The sequence below is a fragment of the Parasteatoda tepidariorum genome, chromosome 8 (assembly GCF_982258835.1).
Source record: "Parasteatoda tepidariorum strain Cologne lab strain chromosome 8, Ptep-v5.0, whole genome shotgun sequence".
Classification (NCBI taxonomy): Eukaryota; Metazoa; Arthropoda; class Arachnida; order Araneae; family Theridiidae; genus Parasteatoda; species Parasteatoda tepidariorum.
The window spans coordinates 7,583,437-7,606,939 of NC_141762.1; the positions used below are offsets into that span (position 1 = coordinate 7,583,437).

The 23,503-nt window shown below is 30.6% G+C and overlaps 1 protein-coding gene across 1 annotated transcript in view; it reads left to right on the forward strand.

The window, feature by feature from the left end:
• The window catches only part of Shc (SHC-adaptor protein), a 43,807-nt gene that overhangs the window by 14,985 nt on the left and 5,319 nt on the right, over window positions 1-23,503 (forward strand). The window contains exons 3-9 of the mRNA XM_043044459.3: window positions 1,669-1,739; window positions 3,518-3,578; window positions 7,188-7,307; window positions 7,875-7,928; window positions 16,658-16,830; window positions 20,487-20,598; window positions 21,294-21,357. Of these exons, the coding sequence (XP_042900393.1) occupies window positions 1,669-1,739; window positions 3,518-3,578; window positions 7,188-7,307; window positions 7,875-7,928; window positions 16,658-16,830; window positions 20,487-20,598; window positions 21,294-21,357 (655 nt within the window). The remainder of the gene's footprint in view (window positions 1-1,668; window positions 1,740-3,517; window positions 3,579-7,187; window positions 7,308-7,874; window positions 7,929-16,657; window positions 16,831-20,486; window positions 20,599-21,293; window positions 21,358-23,503) is intronic.

The following is a 23,503-nucleotide window of genomic DNA, read 5'->3' on the forward strand; positions in this document are numbered from 1 at the left end:
ATAGAGTGTTCGTCTTTCAATAAGGCGAATCCCAGCAATGGCTAGTCGATATGAATTCTGCACTCTGATCGTATCAACCACAGTGCTGAGGTAAAGTATCCTCAGTTGTTGACGGATCTTTGTTTAGAGTCCCCTTGCCGTCTGACTCCACTGCCGGAGGCTTTCGTGGTTTTCCTCTCCATGTAACACAAATGCAGGTTAGTTACATCAAAATGTCTTTCACGGAGACAAATCTATCCCAATACTTCATCAAAAAGTTCTCTTGTCTTCTGGATTGGGTTCAAAATTACGTGGTTGCGGTACTAGTAGTCGTAAACCCAAAATTACTAGGGGTTACTAGTAGTCGTAAACCCAAAATTAGGTTGGCTATTCAATGACGGTCATAAAGTAGAATAAATGGATTTGAGAGAGTCGTGGTGGCTCAGGGGATAAAGCATTCGCTTTCCAAAGAGGTGAAGCGACTTAGATTCCCAGCAGTGGCCAGTCAATACGAATTCCGCATTCATCTCACACCGGCCACAGTTCTGACATAAAATATTCATATTTGCAAGAATTATTTGATCAGCCCTGTAATTTAATACCTTCACCTTGTACTATAAAAAAGTTGTTTTTGAAAACATTACAGCTGAGTATACAGAAGTAAATTATATCAAGTGTAGGTTGTTTTGAAAGTTATTAAGTTATTAATATAATTTTCATAAATTATTATCCAGTAGTTTAATAGCTGCCTCACCTTGCTCTAATTTAATGAGCTCTAATAAAGCTGACTGAACTCAATTGAATTTGCTTCAACCCTGTTTTAAATCATCATTCCAATCATTCTCTTTACCTGAACAAATAATATAGTTTGAAAACACTTCAAGTAACACATTTTGACCATTCCGATTTGTATTTATGTAAATTGAGATTCTTGCATCTCTCCTCATATTCAATTGGTATAAAAATTGCACATAAGGATTTATTAATCAATCCCACTGAGCAATGTCATTTTTAAATAGGGCAAATCATGATATAAGGTGCAAGACCTCATCAAAAGGATTATGAAATATGAATGATATAGCAACAGGTTACTGCGATTTAAAACGACTTATTGTGTTTGATTATTATAAATTTATGCATTTATAATTTTTTTGTAAGTGGAAAAAGATAATTTGAATGTGTAAACAAGTGTTATTTAAACAGAATTTTTTTTTATCTGTAATTCTTTCCCCCATGCTTTTTAGAAAAATATCTGTTGCCTAACCTAAATTGTTATAAAGTTTTCATCATTTTTTTTTAATTTTAAGCAATAAAACATTTTAAATAATCAAAACAATATGAGTAAAGCTCAAGTAAAAGTACAGAAATGAACCTGCTATAGTTTCAGTTTATAAACAAAAAATTTTTAAACACCGAATGGCAATAGTCCTATCCTACTATCATTTGGTGTTTTTTTCTATGCGGTTTTTTACTATGCGGTTTATAGAATTGCAACTATAGCTTTATTTGTGTTGTTTTGCTTTATTCATGCATAGTACAGAGTATCATTTGAACGGAACATTTGCTTATAAAAGTGGCTTAAATACTATTTTTGATGTTTGTGAATCCTCTTGTGAATTCTCTCTGTATTTCAAATGTTATTGATTTAATTAAAATATTGTATAATAAAGTGTTTTATTATTATCTCAGTATATTGGCTGCTTGGAAGTGAACACATCCATGAAAAGTTTGGATTTTGATTTCAGATCTCAAATTGCTAAGTATGCCGTTTTCTATAGATTGTATTAAAATCTTCAATTATTGCATTAAAATGTTGAAATATCTCAGCATTTAATTATATTACTAATTACCAATAAAGATACTTTTAATAGTTCAAGTGCACTGATACTCCTAGACATCTTAGAAAATATCTATCAGATTAATTTTTAGAAACTTTTGTTAAAAATAGATCAACTTGTATGAAATAAAAATTGAAACTTTCATTGAGAAAAAGTCCTGAATGGTATCGAAGTTCCGTTTCTTTTTACTTACTGTCACATCAATAATAACTATAGAAAATGACTATGATTGTACAAATTAATTTTTTTTTTTAAATTCAATTAATTCTGCTCATGAAGAAGGAACCCCTGCTAACTTAATCCCCGTGCCAGTTTCTTGATAGTTATTTTATTTTTTGATGATAGACAGAACGTTGCTTCAAAAAAATTTATTCAATTAAAATATCCCAAAATATTTCACTGTATTAACACAAATTTGCGTCCACAGATTTAATTACCAATTCTTTTTTTGTAATTTTTTTTATAAAGTTTAAAACTAATACAATTACTTGCTTATCATTGTAACTTGAGCTACAAAATTATTTAATTTTTCGCCACTATTAAAACTTATTAAATATTATTTGCAGAAATTAAAAAATATATTTAGTAATGATGAGAAAATTTATTGCTTAATATTGCTTTAGAATTTAAATAGTTATTTTGTATTCATTATTTTAAATGCATATTTTGACTGAATACAGTTTTACATTAAATTTGTTGTGAAAATAAATATAACTTATTAAAAGGTAACCTATTTATTAACATTACAGTAAATAATTGTATAATGGTAGCTAAATGTCTTGATTATAAAATGTTACATAATAAGGTAAATATCCTGCCATTGGTTTATAATTGATAAAAAAAATTTTTTGAACCTTCGATTTTAAAAATAATCAAAATTAAAAAAAAATTTATAACATAGAATATTTAGAAGAAATAGTATATACCATTAACTAAAACGACTATAAAATAATTTACAGGTGATATATGTCAATTATTGTGTAAATACATTTTCATAATTTACCTACTGCTATGAGTTTTATTTATTTTTTGGTGATGATGGCATAACATTTGTCATAACATAGACATAACATTTGTCATAACCATTTGACGAATAGTTGTCCCCTATCCGGCCTGAATAATAGCATTACTTTTATATGGTGGCTATCAGCATCATATAACATATTTTGGCTATCAGCATCGCATGACATATGTTGGCTATCGGCATCATGTGACATATGTTGGCTATCCACATCATATGACATATATTGGCTATCGGCATTATATGACATGTGTTGGCTATCAGCTTCATATGACATATGCTGGCTATCGGCATCATATGACACATGTTAGCTATCAGCATCAATGAATGTTTCAGAATGCATTCAATTGTGAGGGCGAAAAATAGTTTCTTTTATAAGAGAAAAGAATACAGAGTGTTGCTAAATTAATAGTCAAAACTGTAAAAAAAATGACAACCTATTTAATTAAAATTTTCGACAATAATCATTAGAAAGTTCAAAGAATAAGAGTACCAGTTCATATGTACAAGAACAGTCAGTTTATAAAAGGAGGATGTTTCTGGTGGTATATGATAACATTTCTAGTCATGGTTATCTACGCCATTCTCTATCTTTTGTGTCATTCTGATATCACATATTAATTGAAAATTATCTATATTATTGTGTCTTAAAGGGAAACTAATGTGTTTTCATTTATAGGGAATGCATTAACAGAGTTTGTGAAACAGCCGGTTTGAAAACTGCGGATAAAAAAAGAAGAGTAATTATATGTGTTCTCTGTTAGCAGTGCATGTTACTTTTTATACTCTATTTATTATGCTAAATCTATTATTTCACTTTGATTGTATTTAATGAATAATTTTATTACAATTCCCAGCACCGTGACTTTGTGGAAATGCATTGCACTCACTAAATTTGAGTATAAAGAAAAAAATTTTACCAGAAAGACCTCGTCATCGAATACACGACATAAAACGTTACTGAATGAATGATCGCATATTTAATAATGCAAATAACTGATTTCATATAAAATAAATTTTATAATAAGTGAATAAATGTGAATCAGAAATGATACATTTCAATAATTTTCATAATAACTTTTCAAAATTTTACCATGTATACACGGCCGGATTATCCTATAGGCACACTAGGCACGTGCCTAGGGCCTACGAAATTCAGGGGCCTACGAAAAACTTGGGAGAAAAAAATTTATTGACCAAAATAATTTAGCTTTAAAAACAAGTGTATTTTGCACAAAATTATGAAGATACAAATAAAAATATAATATTTTTCGGTAATAAATTATTTTGCAGAATCTTATGATCTAATATATTACTTTTTTGCGATTTTTGGATTCAACGAAATCTTGTATTATGCTGTCGAATTCCAAACTACGCAAAATGTCGTATTCAATAGACATAAGTGCGAGAGATGCCAAACGATCTTGATTCATTGTTGAACGCAAATAATTTTTTATAAATTTTAATCTGGAGAAATATCTTTCTCCTTCTGCATTTGATCCAAGAATCGACAAATATATTCTTAATGCAATGTGAACGTTAGGAAAAGTATTCACAAGTTTATCTTTAATTTGAGCCTTCAACATTTCTTGTGCAGATTTATGCTCATACAAATTTGAAAATAGTAAAAATTCATCTACAAAGTTTTCCTCTAAATCGGAAGAGTAAATTTTCACCAAAAATGGTATTATCGATATCAACTGCAATATCGGCAGTATGTCGGTATTGCAGATAAAGTTAGATAAACAAATTCGTAAATTAAAACCCATATTAATAAAAATGTAAAAAAAAGATATGCAAGAAAATTTTAGCGGGAAAAGAGGGGAGGAATGGGGGGGGGCAAAAACGGCTATGCCTAGGGCCTACGAAAGGTATAATCCGGCTCTGTGCCTAGGGCCTACGAAAGGTATAATCCGGCCCTGCATGTATAATTTAAGTGCACATTTTAAATGCAAAGTAATCACAGATGCATTATGTCAATAAATACTAATTTTAAACATTTCACTTTTATGTAAATTAAATGATTAAGCAGCTAAAAATAATTGAAATTAAAAATTTATGAAAACAACCTTACTTTGCACAAAATTATATCGTATGGAACAATCCTGATTGCCTCACAAATCTTAATTACAATTTGATTAGAATTACCTAAATATTAATAAACCAAATAATTATGTAGTTAAAAATCTATCTCTGCACTTAATGGGGAGAAACACTACAAAGTCAATTTCAGGAAATGTGCATTGAGGCCATTCATTAACACACTTACACATGAAGTTCTAAAAGTCTGCTCAAAACAAATTAGAATAACCAGATGATCAGTTTATTTACAAGTGAATGACTTAGTTTAAAATATTTATATTTTTAGGCACATATTATAATATGTGGGAAAAAAAATTAAAGAAATTTATAGCTAGTATTTTTTAGGGTTCGATGCATGACTTTTTTGTTGCTATCTGTAATAAAGATCGTTCTTCACATTTCGTAATTTCACACTGTCAATGGTTCCTGATGCTGCACCGAATGTATTTTTGAAGTTTTTAAAATCTTTTCAACATCAGTCATTCTTGGACAAGTGATTTTCAATTAATTATATGGTTTCAAGATACCCGAACCTTTTCATGTCAAGAACGCTGTTTACAACGCCGCCACTTCTGAAAACACTGCAAAAATTTAAATTGCAGTGTGAAACTACAAAATGTTTGATTTCTGATAAAATTGTTGAGTAACCAAACAATCAAACCTCAAGTGTTTGTGTTCAAAGAAATATTGTCAGGGTTAAGAAAATTTAGTAACTGATCCACGAATCAGTGACAAAAAGATACTAATGTACACATTTTCTCTTGTCTGTTTCTTTGTCTCTTGTCTATGCCATTATCTTGTGCTGCAAGTTATGCATAGACAAAGGATATCAAAATACGACTATCTGCATCTGTTCTGACAGTCAGGCTGCTCTCCTATCACTGTCAAGGTGTAAATTCACCTCTTTGTTAGTGTGGGAATGCTTCTCGGTCCTCTGTGACCTGTCCACTCATAACAAGGTATCCCTGCATTGGGTACCAGGACATATGGGTATCGGTGGAAATGAGCTAGCTGACGAAGCAGCACGGGCTGGCTCTAATGCAATTTTCTGGGGCCCTGAACCTGCGCTGGGAATTTCTCCCTCCTCATTTAGGGCAACCATATTCAAGCTCTACGGCAAGATCGCCCATGAGCAGTGGCACGCTGCTGACGGTCAAAGACAAGCTAAGGAGCTGAATCGAGATTGTCCTAGTGTACGTCAAAAGGAGCTCTTAAAGCTTAACAGAAACAGTATAAGGAAGATCATTGGTCTTCTTACTGGTCACTGTATCCTCAGAAGACACCTAAACATTATGGGAATAGAATCAAATTCTCTTTGTCGGGGATGTCATCTAGAAGAAGAGACATCACGACACATACTCTGTGATTGTGAGGTCTATTCTGCTCAAAGATTTGAGCATTTAGGACAGCATATTTTCAATGCCTGGGAACTGCATGATGTTCCTGTAAGGTGCTTGCTGAATTTTATTTCAGCCATAGGGCTTTCATGCTAATCATGATTTTAGGGTTTGGGTACAATAGACCTCTGGTCAATGTGCCCTGCTCGTCAGAGCTGCCCAACCTCTAAGTCTAAGTTCTTTGTCTCTTAGATTTTTTATTAAAAAAAGAATGGTTCATAAAAATTTACAATTCAAGGAATGTGTGAAGTTTGCATCTATGATGAAATATGCTATTTTGTCCTAATACTAATATCTCAGAATCTCTCAGTGCTAATATTAATATTTAATAATGTAATATGCTAATGTCTCAGATTATAGTTAATAATCAAGAAACCAAAAACAATTTACCATCTCTTTATACCAGTTACTGGTCCAGGGAACCACATTATTTTATGACTGTCTGAGTCAAATTTTAGCGGTCCTCGACTGATGACCGCAATTAACTTCAAGCTCTGATTGTTATATTTTTTCTTTAATTTCATGCATCATTTGTTGTGATATAAGTAATAATTTCAAAAATATAAATATTTGAAATTAGCTCATTCATGTGTGCTAAACTCTATGTTATCAATATTAAATTTTTAACAGTACACCAAGATCTACTTTCGCAAGATAATCTTGTAGAGTTAAAACTAACTAAACATAATTTTAGTTAAAGTCTACCACATAACATTAACAAACTATTACAGTGTTCTAGGTTGACCTGAGCCATAAATATTGCAATATTTAGCACCTAATTCAAAAAAGTTATTTTCGATTTAATCCCTTTGTTCCTTTTGTATGCTGTATTGAAAATCATGTTCATTAATAAGATTTTAAATTTATTAGGTAGACAAACGAATTTGTCGAATGCTGGCAGAAAAACCCAACATGGATTTTGCTGGCTCTAATGCAAATTTAGTCATAACAAGTGCATGTATGAATCTATCTGTAATGGAATCCGAAGAAGTAAGTGTTTTTTCCCGTCATAAATTTTCTATTCTTTTAAGAAAAAATCAAATTCTTGTAATTGTTCAATAAATATTAGTATGCATGTAACTTGTGATGGATATGAAAATAAATATGTAATTAGCAATATATATTTATTTTCAGAAGAATAAACAAGTGGCAGTTTTGAGTAATAACCCTGAAAGATGAATATAATTGATAATAATGTATGAAGATTTTAAGTGACTTTTTACCTAAATGACAATATGATGCTGAATAAATAAGTTTAAATGAAGAATCTGAGATAAAATTCTTTTTCATCAATTCATTCAATTTTTTGTTATCATTTTTTTTTTAAAATAACATAGTTTAAAATGATAAAATGGCCAGTATGATTTTTTTATTTTACTATTGTAAAATTTAATTATGAAATACAAATTATTTTTTGCATGAAGTTGGTAAGTGAATTTTATAAATAGGTATGATAACTTTTTGGTTTAAGCAATTAATTTCAGATATATTAATATACATTTCAAAATTTTAATATTATATAATTTTATGCTTAATTATCTTTTTTGAACTTTTCAGATAATTGTTAATCATGAAATGCCCAATGTATCCTTTGCGTCTGGTGGAGATGCGGTAAGTCATTTGCCAACCATTTTGGTTGCTTTTTTTCTTTTACTAATTGCAAAGAGATAAATGAAACAGAGAGTTACTTTTAGTTTACCTATTAATTTTACTGTACTCAAAAATGAATTTGAGAAGAATTCTCATTCTCAAAATATTTTAAATTTGTATTTACTTCTAATAGTGAGTACTATTCCAACGGCGCATATAAGCAGGCATGTGATTCTTCTGCTAATTCGCGGAATTCAGAGAATCTCAAGACTTGATTTGCTGACGTACACAAATCAATAGTTTAGATTCTGACAAAATTAATTTGGGTTTCGCTGATTTAAGATGAAAATTTCATTACTTATGCGGTATTTGGTTTATGAGACATTTATTCTGTCCTTTCTTTATTTTCTTTCCAAGTTCTCATTCACCTGCAATATCGAAGTTTTTTATACAGATTTGTTAGAAAAAATCCCATCTTGGTATGAGCTTCGGGAACACGAGACTAAAAAGAAAAAATTTATAAATAAAATCCCCTAATAATTTCTGCTAGAATTAATGTGATTAGATAAAACTAGTGAGGCAAGCACATAAATATCAAATTCATAATCTAAAAAGTAATTCCAAAATGGCAAGCATTTGAAAAATCATTTGCTAGAGAAAATTGTGTTTTTTGTCATTTTTTTAAAACTTATTATTAATAAGTATCAATTTTGTAGCAAATTCCGATTTTTTCAAAAGAATTAATTTAATTAATGTGGTATCCTCAGCAATTTTTAAACACCATCTTGTACTATTTTATGTGTATATTGAAAAAAGTAATGCTCTCTCCTTATCAAAATAAGAGAAAAATTTGCAGTTTATAAAATAAAAAAAAGACATCCTAAAAAACTATTATTGTACAAAATGTTTACTGTAAACAGTAAACATTTTGTACAATAATAGTTTTTTTACAAAAGTAAACTAAAAAACATAATTGATTGATAAACAACTTTTACAATAATTTAAACTGTTTCTTTTTCTACAATTTAAACTGAAAATTATGAGACAATGAACATTTAAAGTGCTTTTTTTGTCAAAAAAAATTATTTGAAAAATAATTTTAAAATTTAAAATCGATTAAAAAATTTATTAATATCCCCCACCCCTCCAAAAAGAGAAACCTATAAAAATTTAACCAGTTGAGAATAATACTAACAAAAATATTTATAATAGTTATCAGAATTAAACCTATAAGCACATATAATTTTACCAATGCGTAATTATTATTGAAATATGAATAAAAGGCAGAGTTTTTAAGGAAAGGTGATTTAGTTTTACTAAAAAGGACTCATCCAATGGCAATCACGGTGGTCTGCCCTTCTAAAATCGCTTAGGGAGAACACTGCAATGGTTAATGAAGGCAACTGTCTCATAATTGGAATGTGTAACGAACTCTCCTCTTTCCCCCATTACAGCGCCTCTGGCGGTGAACTAAGACAGTCTGCCAGGAACCGCCGTAATGCACGGACGTTTATTCGAGCCCAAAACCCCTTCTTCCAAATTGTATTTTTTTATCCTTGTTTTATTTTTATGTGTTTTGTCCTTTTCAATAAATATTTAGAGTTAGATAATTTCTAGTCTTTCATTATTTATATGAATTGGTAGAAATACAAATAAACCAGGACTTCCCCTACAAAAATGACGCCCAACTCGTGGCCGAACTAACGGTTCCTTGCTGGCTCAAATTTTTTTTTCAGAAAGTGAATGAACGTCCTGTTCAAATTGTGGAATTTAATGAGGTCATCCCGTAACTCGATTTCCTGAATTTTGATTCAGTATTTCCGTTTTCCCAGCTTACCCCAGCTAGACGAGGAAAACCGGGAAAACCCTTTCCCGCTCAACTTTGATAAGTACAATTTTTATAGTAGTAAGATTTCTATCGATTGATTTGAAACTTAATGAAAAGTATTATGTTGTATAGTAATTCTGTGTATGAAGTTTAAATATATAAGTAGTTTGAATCATTCATTCTAAAAATAATTTTTATAAACTAAGAATCTGGTAGAGAAATATATCATGAGAGTTAGCTATCTTTTTATGTTTCAAAATGAATATATAAAGTTAAAAAAGGTGCATTCTAAAATATTTAAGCATTGATTTTTTTTTTCTCATTTAAGAAGTGTGTTTAAAATTTTTCATCTATTTGAATATTATTTTATGAATACCACTTTCGATTAATACTTGCGCGTCCGTGAATCAGACAAGATTCTTTCTTTATTGCTTTCTGTGGCGCCAAAACCGCAGACGAATTTCTTTTCATGGTAAAATGAGAGTGTTTGTAAACCCAAACTGAAACTTATGCTAATGATTATCAAGAACTTATGTCTTAGTTGTTGTTATATTGTATTTTGTTTTATTTTCATTGATCTCAATTACAGATATAAATTGAATTTAGCTAAGGTTATAATAAAACTTGTTATTTAAAAGAAAGAAAAATATTCAAAACTAAGAAAGAGGAAAAGAAATTTAAGAATATGTTGCTTCTTTTTAATTCATTCATGTAACTTGTAGTATAGTTTTATTATTACAATTTCTATTTGTTACTACTTTTTTTTTAAAAAAAGAAAAGGGAAGAATTTTTTTTTTCTATTGCTATGTGTTTTATATATATGTTTCTATATTGAATACACTTTAGTAACAAAGGTGGATAATTTTGATAAATAAAGAATAGAGTATTTTGGAAAAAAAAAGTTTTATCTTGGTTTAATAGAATTTTATCCAGAAAAATAAAAGTAAAATGTCTGTATAGTGTTTATACAGTATAATGTTTATTGTTCAAAATATTGATTTATTTACAATATTGGTGTTTTATGTGATAATTTTGTTGATGTGTTATAATTTACATTACCACTACTTTCTCTATAATTAATACATCGTATATTTTTATTTTCCATTGGTTGTTTGAATAGATTATATTAACTAGTTCAAATTATCTCAAGTAATACTGTGTGATAGGGTATCTATGATTAGAAACATTTTATATTAAATAATAAGTGACATTTCATTATCAGTGACATTTTAAGACTATTGGGGGTATTCAATAATATCTATTAAGTGGTGCTTTCACAATCTGCTACAATGACATTTTTAGGAAAGGGAAAAAAGGTCGATTTATGTGTATTAGCTGAAGAAATGGGTCTCAAGGTTCCCCCCGATGCTAAAGTCATTCAAATTAAGAAACTTATCACAGAAAATGAAGCATACGATGAAGAGTTTTGCCTCAATGTGCTACAAAATATTATTGATGACAGAGTCGAAAGAGAAAGAAGCGAAAAATTAAATAGAGAAAAAGAAGAAGAACAAACACGAATATTGAAAGAAAAGGAACAAGAACAGAATTTTGAGCTGGAAAAATTACGTTTGCAAATTGAAGCCCAAAAATCCATACAACCATCATCTGGTTTAACAAGTAGTTGTCCTGTCAACTTACAATTAAAGAAATTACTACCTGAATTCAATCCGAAAGAGGACGATATGGTTTTATATCTCAACTTATTTCAACGCCAATTGAAATTTTTAAAAGTAGACAAAGAGAATTGGGTAGCTTATTTACTTGGTGTCCTGCCAAACGATATTGCTCAACTCATCGCAAGAGAAACAGAAGATAAAGCCCAAGATTTTGACTATGTCAAAGAAAGGCTTCTGAAAAGATTTAAGCTAAGTGCAGAAAAGCTTCGACAGTTGTATGCCACTCACAGAAAAACACCTGAGAAAACTTGGAAAGATTTTCATTTTGAACTCCAAACTTTTTTCGAAAATTGGTTGATGGAATTAGACATTAAAACTTTTGATGAATTAAAAAACTTGATGATCGTCGATCAAATGAAGAAAAGAATTCCTCCAGAAGCTAAAGAGCACTTCTTAGATGTCTGGTGTGAATGGAAAACGCCTGAAGATTTAATTGAGAAAATGGATGCGTGTGAAAATCTTCGTATGAACAAAAAAGATTTGCAGAAAACAAATACAGAAAAGAAGCTTAATTTGAAACAAACAGAATCACAAAGACTTTATAACCAAAACAAGTATTCGCGTAGTCCCAGGGTACAATATGACCAGAAATACAACATGCATTCTTTCAGACAAGAAAATAGGCGAGATACTGGAGTTCAAAGTCATAACAAGCAGGACTTTTATAATAGTGAAAGAATTCCCAGAGGAAATGATTTTATGAATGATGATCAACATCATAAAGTAAACAATGACAGATTTGAAGAGAGCAGAACTGGTAGAAGGTGCTATGGATGTGGTGAACCTGGCATTATCAAATCTCGCTGTCCTAAATGCAATCCATCGAGCACAAACTCTTCTCCCAGTGTTGGAAACGTCCTCTTCCAGTCATGTGTAGACGAATCATCACAACTAGCTATATTGAGTATAACAGTAAATGGACTCTTGGGTACTGCATGTGCTGACAGTGGAGCAAGCCATTGTATTGCTGGAGAACGGTTGTATCAAATTCTCAAACAAGAAGGTGCAGACTTTCAAGAGACCCAACTCACTATGACACTTGCTGACGGAGAAAAACGACAAGTGGAAGCCTTCACTACTTTGGTAGATATAGGACTTGAAGGAAGAGTCTTTAAAACAAACTTAATTGCATTACCCCATGCTAAAGAAAATCGTACTCTCCTTGGTACAGATTTCCTTCAAGATGCTGGTATCGTCCTTGATCTAAGAAGTCGCAGATGGTTTTTCAGCGATTTTCCCCGACGAAAATTTAATTTTGCTGAGGAAGCCAATTTGTGTGATATCAAGAATACGCTATGTGCTGAATCCAATACTTGTCAACTGAGAGAGGAAGAAGGTCAACAACTGTCAAGTGAAGAAAAAAACAAACTCAACACCCTGTTGAAACAGTATGAAAGAATCTTCGAACCAGGGGGAGATGCTACTCCATATGCAAAACATTACATCAATACTGGTGATCATCCTCCGGTATCTGTTCCCCCGTACAGATTACCTCCTTCTAAGAAAGAAGAGTTGAAGAGACAAATCAATGATTTGCTAGAGAAAGATGTAATTGAAGAGTGCGATTCGCCTTATGCAGCACCCGTGGTTTTAGTTCCAAAACCGAACGGTTATAGACTCTGCGTGGACTATCGAAAACTAAATGAGAAAACTTCACCCGATACATATCCATTACCCAGAATGGATGATTTATGGCATGATGCAAAGACATGTAAATATATGTCAACCATTGACTTAACAGCTAGCTATCATCAGGTAGAAGTTAACCCAGCTGACAGAGATAAAACAGCATTTATCTGTTCTTCTGGCACTTTCCGATTCAAAAGAATGCCTTTTGGTTTACGAAACGCTGTAGCAACGTTCCAACGCCTGATGGATCGTTTCCGCAACGGACTTCCTTCAGTAAAACTGCTGGTTTACCTAGATGATCTGTTTGTGTTGTCTCCTACCTTTGAACAACATATCCAAGATCTGAAAGATGTCTTTGACCGTCTTGACAAATTTCGACTTAGTGCAAACAGAAAGAAATGTAAATTTGCATGTTCTAAAGTAAAGTATCTTGGACTTTGGATAACATCTGAGGGAATTGAAACAGACCCAGATAAAGTAAATGCCATCACCTCCATGCCTTCTCCAAGAAACGTCAAACAAGTTCAGTCGTTTATACAAACATGTTCATGGTATCGAAAATTTATTCCTGGTTTTTCCGAAATTGCCAGACCACTTACCAATTTGACAAAGAAAAATGCCTCTTGGGAATGGGGTGTTGAACAGCAAAAAGCATTTGAAGAACTGAAACAAAGCTTGATTTCTCCTCCAATTCTAAAGCAAGCGGATGAAACTAAACCATTCCTCATACGGACAGACGCTAGTAACTACGCTTTGGGTGCTGTCCTTTTGCAAAAACACGAAACTCAAGAACATCCTGTAGAATACGCAAGCAGATTGCTGAGTTCTGCTGAAAGGAATTACTCGACAACAGAGCGTGAGGCCCTTGCTGTCATTTGGGCACTTCAGAAATTCCGAGGATACGTGGAAGGTACCGAAGTCATCATTTCATCCGATCATCAACCTCTCAAGTGGCTCATGAGTTTAAAATCTCCATCTGGAAGACTGGCGAGATGGGCCCTGCAGCTGCAAGAGTTCAATCTTAAGATAGAATACCTCCCCGGGAAATCGAACTATGTGGCAGACATGCTTTCAAGACCCATATGTCAAACTGATGAAGTATTCTGCGAAGCTTCCACTATTTCCGTAGACTTCCCTAAGAAAACACCTAAAGAAATAAGAGAGGAGGAAATGAAAGATGAAGAGCTTAAGAAAATAATTACATGTTTTGAAGATCCAGAAAAAGGAGTAAACTATTCCAATTGGACACAAAGAGGATATATAATGAATCAAGGCGTATTATTCCGATATTCTCCTGCTTCAGATGCTGAAGAAGCACAGTTGGTAGTACCGTTGCATGAAAGAGCTCAAATTTTAAAATTACACCATGACGCTCCAAGTGCTGGACACTACTGAGTAGAGGGAACATTAAATAGAATAAATCAACGATACTATTGGACTGGTATGAGATCCTTCATAGCTGACTATGTTAAGAGCTGTGTTGAATGCGCCAGATACAAAGCCAGTAATCAAAAACCTTGTGGACTTCTGCAGACACCAATATACAGCCAACGATTTGAAACCTTGGCAATAGATCTCTTTGGACCATTATCCACAACTAAAGAGGGTAAATCCTGGGTTTTTATAGTGGAAGATTGTTCAACTAAGTGGGTAGAACTATTTTCTCTGACTACCGCCACTGCTAAAGAATGCGCCACTGTTCTTGTGGAAGAGATTTTTCTTCGCTATGGGATTCCTCGAAGAATAATAAGTGATAACGGAACTCAGTTCGTCTCTGCTGTCATGCAGCAATTGTGTTTCCTTTTGAAAATAGATCAGAACCTCACACCAGTATATCACCCACAAGCGAATCCTGTAGAGCGCAAAAATCGCGACCTGAAGCCACGTCTTGCAATCCTTGTGGGACAAGATCACACTTCCTGGGCTGAAAAACTTCCTATGATTAGATTCTCCATGAACAGTGCAAAGTGTGAAACAACTGGCAAAACAGCATCATTTCTCATGTTTGGACGAGAAATGAGAACCATAGATGACGTTACGAGTGATTTTCGTGCCATCGTCAACAACGATAATTTCGTGCCCGAGATCACTCCCTACCTAAAAAGATTAGCCAATATCTCTAACGACATCCGAGATAGAGTTGAATCCAAACAAGATCAGAGAAAGACCTACGCAGATCAAAAGCGTCAAAAATCACCACAGTACGCACCTGGTGATAAAGTATGGGTTACTTTGCATCCTAAGAGCAATGCTGCAAAATCAAAGTCGGCAAAGTTCATGCCAAAGAGAGATGGACCGTACATCATCCTCACCCAAAGGTCCCCAACATCGTATGAAGTGGCCCACGTTGATAAGCCAAATGAACCGTTAGGACAGTATCATGTATCTGCATTGAAAAAATGTTCTAATGAAAATGCAGTGCCGGTGGCACCTTTACGTAAACGAGGCAGACCAAAAACTCTTGATTCTGACCCAAAAACCTTGATGACCCTCAGAAGAAGCCTAAAACGAAAAAGTGCTGGTCCCTCAACGAGACGTTTAATCGGAACCAGAGGGGGAGTGTAACGAACTCTCCTCTTTCCCCCACTACAGCGCCTCTGGCGGTGAACTAAGACAGTCTGCCAGGAACCGCCGTAATGCACGGACGTTTATTCGAGCCCAAAACCCCTTCTTCCAAATTCTTGTATTTTTTTATCCTTGTTTTATTTTTATGTGTTTTGTCCTTTTCAATAAATATTTAGAGTTAGATAATTTCTAGTCTTTCATTATTTATATGAATTGGTAGAAATACAAATAAACCAGGACTTCCCCTACAAATGAAACAAAAATGCATTAAAGAAGAAGTTCAAGCTCCCATAGATGCTAGCCACAAAAAGTTATAAATTGCCAAAGAAAATGTTTCATATAAAAATAACTTTAAAGATAGATTTATTTTACATTGATTTCCTTAAAAACGCTGACTTAATGCATAATTTAATTTTATTCCAGTAAATGAAAAAATTACTGATAATTATTTTAGTATTAGTAATCTTGTAGATAAAATTAATACTTGTGGTATAAGTTATTAATTAAGATAAGTTTTTAACTATTAAATGATTATAATTATATTTAAAAAAATGCACAAAGCAACATTTTTAGTTGTCCTATTTTTTTCTAAAAAAAATCACATAGCTTTTTAAATTGTTACTTCTATTTCTAAAAAAGTTTGAAAGTTTTATTTAAAAAATGTTTAAGAAAACTGTCTGAAAAATTCCGTTATAGATGAACACTGCCAAGTAGTCATGTGATGAATATTTTAATATTATTTAATTATATTATTTAATATTGTTATGAAACTTAGTTGTTGAGAGATTCTATGCTAACCACTTTTAAAATGTTGCAACTTAAATTACTCAAACTTATTATATGTTAGAAGTGGTAGTTTATAAACTTTAATTTTTTGACTCCTTTAAAAGTCTTCTCACACCCTCTAGCATTGTCATAGTTTTGTTGGCATCCCTTTTCATTTACCTGTAATATTGAATAATTATAAATATATATATGGAATATTGGATTGTATAGAAATTTTATAATGTCCATTATATTTGGATTTAATTTCTATGTCTTGTTTGTAGGATACTCTGGATTTTATTGCATATGTTGCTAAAGATACTAGTTTTGGGCGTGCTTGTTTTGTCCTGGAATGTGGTCTCGCACAAGATGTGATCACAACAATAGGGCAGGCATTTGAATTGCGATTCAAAGAATTCCTAAAAAAGACTCCACGTGCCATCACTGTTCCTGATCGGTTTGTACAGCATTAATTGTTTTTTACACTAAAATTAAAAAATACTTTATGTGTATGAAATTCCCACTGAGGAACTGAGCTAGAAGGTGATAACCTAACAATTGTAAAAAAATGCAAGAATTTGAAAAACCACACTTAAAACTTTTAGAGAAGGTTTTACATTGACTTTTTGAAAAAATTTATGAATATAAATAACTTGTATTTATGATTTTAATAAAAAATAAGGTTATAATTGAAATAGATACGTAATTCATAAATAAAATAAATGTAGAAAGACTCCACGTGCCATCACTGTTCCTGATCGGTTTGTACAGCATTAATTTTTTTTTACACTAAAATTAAAAAATACTTTATGTGTATGAAATTCCCACTGATGAACTGGGCTAGAAGGTGGTAACCTAACAATTGTAAAAAAATGCATAGGAGGCCTCTTAAAACCATTAAAAAAAAATTACCTAAAAATTTGAAAAACCACACTTAAAACTTTTGGAGAAGGTTTTACATTGACTTTTTGAAAAAATTTATAAATATAAATAGCTTGTATTTATGATTTTAATAAAAAATATGGTTATGATTAAAATAGATACGTAATTTATAAATAAAATAAAATGTAAAAAGAATACTGGATGAAAAATAAATAAAAATTAAGTTTTTGTGACAGTCTTGAAAGACAACAGAATTATATTGTATTATCAAATGTTTTTATTTTTTATTATTGAATGAATTATTTAAAAATTAAAATAATGCCTTAAAATTGAAAGAATTCTTCTTGTCTGAAAACAAATTTTCTTTCTGTTCCTCACTTTTATTGGAGGATTTATATGGATACTAACATCAACACTTTTTATTGGAGGATCATGATAAGATAACAAAATTCAGTGCAAAATTTACACCAATTTATAAAGGGAAAAAATTCATTCTGAAGTAAAATGGCATTAAAATAAAAAAATATATAATTCACAACTCATAATAAAACATTGTGAAATGGGGGAGAAAATGACCAAAAATAAATAAAAACATGAATAATGCCTTTCATTAGAAGAAACAAACAAAAATGCAAAAAAAAAGTGCATTTATCATCATCATCCTATCCCTTCTGCTTGTTGAATGTGCTCTGTACTAACAAATAAATAAGCTAACAAATAATGTGCTCCCTCAGGTACAATGTGAATGTTTTAAATTTTAGATACGGATTGTTTAAGGAACCCCTAAGCAACCCGTGTCTAAAATTTAAAACATTCACTTAGAAATCTTACGTAAAGATTGTCACATTACCTTAGTTTATAACAGAATATAATATTTTTTTTCATTTACTGAACTTTTATTGTCGTAATGTAGTGAAAGGAGGAAAAAAATGGGGCTGTAACTTTAATCTGTCGATTTTTGAGTAAAAATATTTTTAGTATTCACTAGTTTAGACTCAAACAATGTCGGTGAGAGGACACAAAAAATAAGTTATGACAAGTTTCCTGGGGCATGTATTTCTCAAGAGCTGAAAAAATAACAGACCAACAGATAAGCAGAATGTAATTAAAATGTACTTAAAAATTTCTTTTCCTTTGTTACTAATACTTGAAGGCAAAAATTGTATAATTTGGAGTCTCTATGTTGTTGCTTTGATTCAGGTGCTTAATCAGTCCTATTTAAACGCTTTGATAGCTCGACTATAGCTTTTCTTAATTTAAAACACTTTGTTTTTTATATCAATAGATAAAATAATGCTATGAGTGTGAACATTAATAAATGAATGAAGAGATTGGGAAATTATATTTTAAATAGTCACCCACTTTTAGTCAAAATGGACCCAGAAATATGCAATCCCTGGGCTCTGAGGACCCATAATTTCCAAAGTCTAGCAGGCTCTCTACTCAAATGTTTTTAAGAATAATCAAAAATGCAACCGTTTTCATTCTCCAGTTATAGCTATCATAATTCTATCAAGCCGTATCCAATACTTATTTAATTTTTTCCACTTTGCTTTTAACTCTAGAATAATTTGTTTTTAATAAGGACACTTTAAAGTATGCAATCCTTATTTACATCTTCAGTACAATTCGAGGTACGTGTAACTCAAGTCTATAAACAACAATTAACCACTTTAACTTCAATGTCTCCAGAGCAAACGAAAATTTATAAATTTGATGGATAGCATTTCTAATGCTCTTGACAACTTAAAAAATTTTCTATAAATGATAAATACTTATGTGCATATTTTTGGGTTTTAAGTATTTTTATTAAAAGTTTATTTCAAAGCATTAATATTGATCTGTTCTAGATATATATACCCCTATTTATAAGGTGAAATATCTTCTGCACTAGAAAATTACAATCAAATTTCATGTCTATATTTGAGAATATAAATTTTTCTTTTTTTCTGATTTAGCTTCAAATAATATGTAACTGTTTGCCTATTATATAAAAAAATTACCAATTAGCAAAAAATGGATGATTATAAATCACAGTTTATAATATATTTTTTTAGATAAATTAGATTCATGATTGACATTTTTCTTTTAAGATCTATTTTTGCTCCTTTACCATTAATAGTTGATGTAGCTTTAGCAAAGACTTTCAACACGTTTCATTTTAAGAATTCACAATAAATTTTTGAATTTGTAATCAAGTTGATTGATCAAAATAGTTATTGCTTTTTTATTCATTTATAAGGAAAAGCTATTTAATTATTTGTCCACATATATGACTGATTATATAGAAAGAGAATATCGACCATAAAGTCTATTGATGGCTCTGATAAAGCTTCTCAGGCGTTATCGAATAAAACAATTTAACATTGCATCCTCTTTTAGAAAATGAACTAAAAGTGAATATTAAAAACGTTATAAATGTTTTTGTTTCGCGTATATTTATAAATAATAATTATTTTTTATTTAAATGTATTAAATGTCCAAACGTATTTCAACTGTAGTTAGTAATGATTGATTTAAAAAAGGGAGATTTGCTGAATTAGGGTAATATTCTATAGTATTTTTTCTAAAAAAAATTATGAAGCAAAATTTTAAAAAAGAACACTACATTGTGTTAAATGCCCAAAAAAAGTTCAGTCTTACTAATTTTTTAAGTGTAGGACCCATGCTAATTGATATTCAAAGTAAAAATGATGATTTAATATCGATAAATATGTGAACAAACTTAAAAAGTGTAATATGTTTCATTTAGTGTATGAATAATACACTGAAAGCTGTTTCAGGTTGCAGGAAAAACTTGCTGATTGGTAAAAAATGTCTGTGAGAACAATATTTTTTTTTCTCTCTTCAGTTTCTTTAAATGCAAACAGAAAGACGTTAATTTTTTACGATTTTGAAACATCATTTGTATTAATTCTTATTATTTGTTAATTGACTATTGTTGTTAATAAGAAAGCCAGCAAAAAGAAGACTGTGCAACTTTCTTTCAAGAGTTGGCGATGTTGATATGCGTTTGGGCTGGGAGCTTGGCATCCATTTAGCATGCCCTTTGATGCAAAGAGACTCTCTCCTTGGGGATAGTGGTTTTTTTTAACTTGCAAAGAATCTTACCTTTTCTTTACTTCAAGAGGAGTATAGAGAAGTGGAGTAGTCCAAAATCATTACATTATGTAATATTTGAACGACCCCAAATGAGTGAGTTTCCCTGTTAATAAACTTTGTTTCCAATAGGTTAGATAATCCTGTCTTTAATGGAGATGCTTGGGGTGAAGATTCTGAATATTACAATGATCTGCCAGCACCTTTACCTCCTCTCCCGGACTACCATCAAAATGGAGTAGAGGTAGAATCAATTTTTTTTCCTCCTACATTCTCTTAATGAGTGTTGAGATCTCTTCCCAAAAATAATTATTCCAGAATACAAGTAGAAACCTTAAAAAACTAGAAGAAACTAGCCAAAATGAAAAAAACTGTAAACGACCAATTCTAGCGAATTTTGATGTCTCTAAATTTAATATAATGCAAGAACATTAAAAGTTTTTACTTTTGCTTTTTTAAAAGAAACTATTTTCTTATTATTTATTTTAGTTTTGTGTAGAATTTTGAAATCTATGTAACTTCTATTATATTTATTTCATTCGGATTTATGCATTTTAAACAAATAAGTGTACATGTATCTAGATAATTTATTATGAGAGATATTATTTATAGCTTACTACACATCCTGTTTTAATATTTTTTGATACATGATTATTAATCGCGTGCATGAAATTATTTGTATTATAGGATCAATTCTGATTATACTATTCTTAATGCTTTTGAGAAATATTACTTTGTTTACTTTTTTCTAAATTTTTAAGGAGCAATAAAAAACAAGACTATAATGTTCATAAACGCATGGTAGAGCGAGAATGCATACAGTTTTATTTTTTATTTGGTTTTTAAGTAATCTTAAATGTGTGTTTCTGAATGATTAAATTTTTGAAATTCAGTTTATTATTCTACATAAGTGAAATGTTTGTTCATAATATTTCATAGCAACCTTCTTCCATGGATACTTGCAATGCTGAACCATTGTCAACAAATGAAAATACAGAACCAGGTAATTTATTTAAGTTTCAGAAGTATTTATTGAATGTGAATAATCTGTTTTTTTTTTTCCTTTAATTTTTAAAGATTGTTAAAAACGAATTCATCGTTGATTTTCTTTGTTTGTTTTCAACATCATTGCAATGGAAATATAGATTTCATTTCTGCTTTTCAATTTATTCTGTTATGATCTAAATGTCACTTCTGGCCTAAGCCATTTAGGTTATGACTAGTAAAGCACCCTCTATTTCAAAAATTTTGGACTATAATTTTCTTATGCATATCCTTTCCTTTTTTTTTGTGTGAATACTCTAGTAAATTTTAGATAATTTTGACATTAAAATGGCTTTTTTTTAAAGATTTTTGAAAATTGGACTTTAAATATTTAATCACCCTGAGTATTGTTTCAGATGTAATATCTCTCTATAATTTAGAAAGAAGATAAAAAAATCTCTGCTTAATTTACTTAAAAAAAAAAAAAAGAAACATGCAGGACAAAATATTTTGCTGCAAAAAGAAAACATCAATGACAAAATTATTTTCGAAATGATAATCTATTTGCTTTGTTTAAGATTTTAAGGTTTTTTCTAGCAAATATATTTTTCCAATTTGTGCAGCTTGTTTGATAATTTATATCCACTAAGTAAAAATTTGGTTCCAAATTCATGCTTTTTTTTTTTTTTAGTGTTTTTTTTTTAAATGTTATTAGTTTCAATGCACTTTTCTAAAAATAATTTTTTTTTTTTAAAAATAGAGAGAGAAGCTAACTTTGCTAGTCAACTGTTTTACCATTTTTGAGTAAAGAAATTTTAATATATATTTTTCAACATGAAGAATAAACTATGTAATGAACTGTATAAATATTACTTGTAGCATTTCAATAAAATTTTATCTAATTATTTCTTATTCACTATTTTAGCCTGTTTTCTTTCTATAGAACTCCAAAACGTTAAGGGACTTGGAAAAATAAACCTTTTTTTTTTTCAAAAATGATTTAAGAGTGCTGATGTCAACACTTTCAAAACTTATTTCAATGACACTAAAATTTTGATCTTTGTTTCTGATACTGTAGATTCTCAAAGATATAAATCGTACATTTCTAATTGGAATATGTTTTCAGCTTATTTTGCTTTCACTTTATTTAAATCAAATGATTTTTTAAAGCATTAATGTAAGGTGAAAATATTTTTTATGCAATATAACTTATGAGTATATTATAAGATTGTGATTTTTTAATTTTATGTTTAAGTCTGATATCATTGTTAATGAAGGTTTTATCTAGAGAAATAGTGAAGGAGAGAAGTGTATGTATACATATATATATATATATATAAGATATTCAGAAAAACAATTAAAGCAGGAAAAAGCAATAAAAATAAAAGATATGTGTGTTGGCAAGACAGAACTTCATCAGGGGACACACTGCCAGCCAATACACAGGAGCCTTTTGTTGTCAGTGGAAAAACCAAAACTGACAGCGCGCCGAGGCCCCATAATGGAAAGACAAATAAGAGAAAATCATTATAAGAATTGAAAAGCTCTGAAAAATAATGAAACAGCAAACACTACTTAAAAGTACACATAGTAAGACTTAAAAATGATATTCCCACTTATAGATAAAAATAGTTACTGTTGGAATAATCAAATCAAAATGAAATATAAATTGCCAAATCAGTAAGAAAATATTATAAATAAATCAAGTGCTGACCCCTTTTTGAAAATCTTAAAAAATGAAACAAAAAGATTTTGCAAAAATTTTTCAATTTGCAAAATTTTTTTAAAAAAGTGCTGCTATCTTCTTTGGTAAATAAATCCTACATTTCACCGCATAGGCCTATTTATGCGTGCATCAATATCGGCCAAACTATTTTAACGTTTTTAAAATATTTTGAATTAAAACATCATAATTATAGTATTTAAAAGGAAAATTATAGTAATTTCTTACCCTCACAATATAGTGGATAGTCCCAATCTGGAATGGTATCTATTGGTTCTGTAAGACTTTTGAGATCATTTATAAGTCAAAATATTTACCAAAGGATTAGCAGGCCTAATTCATTCATTTATTCATTCAGTTCGATAGGCTGTATTTTGCACTCACGCAAGTCGGGATGAATGATTTGCGACATGCTGTTTGCCAAGATGCACTCAATGAGATT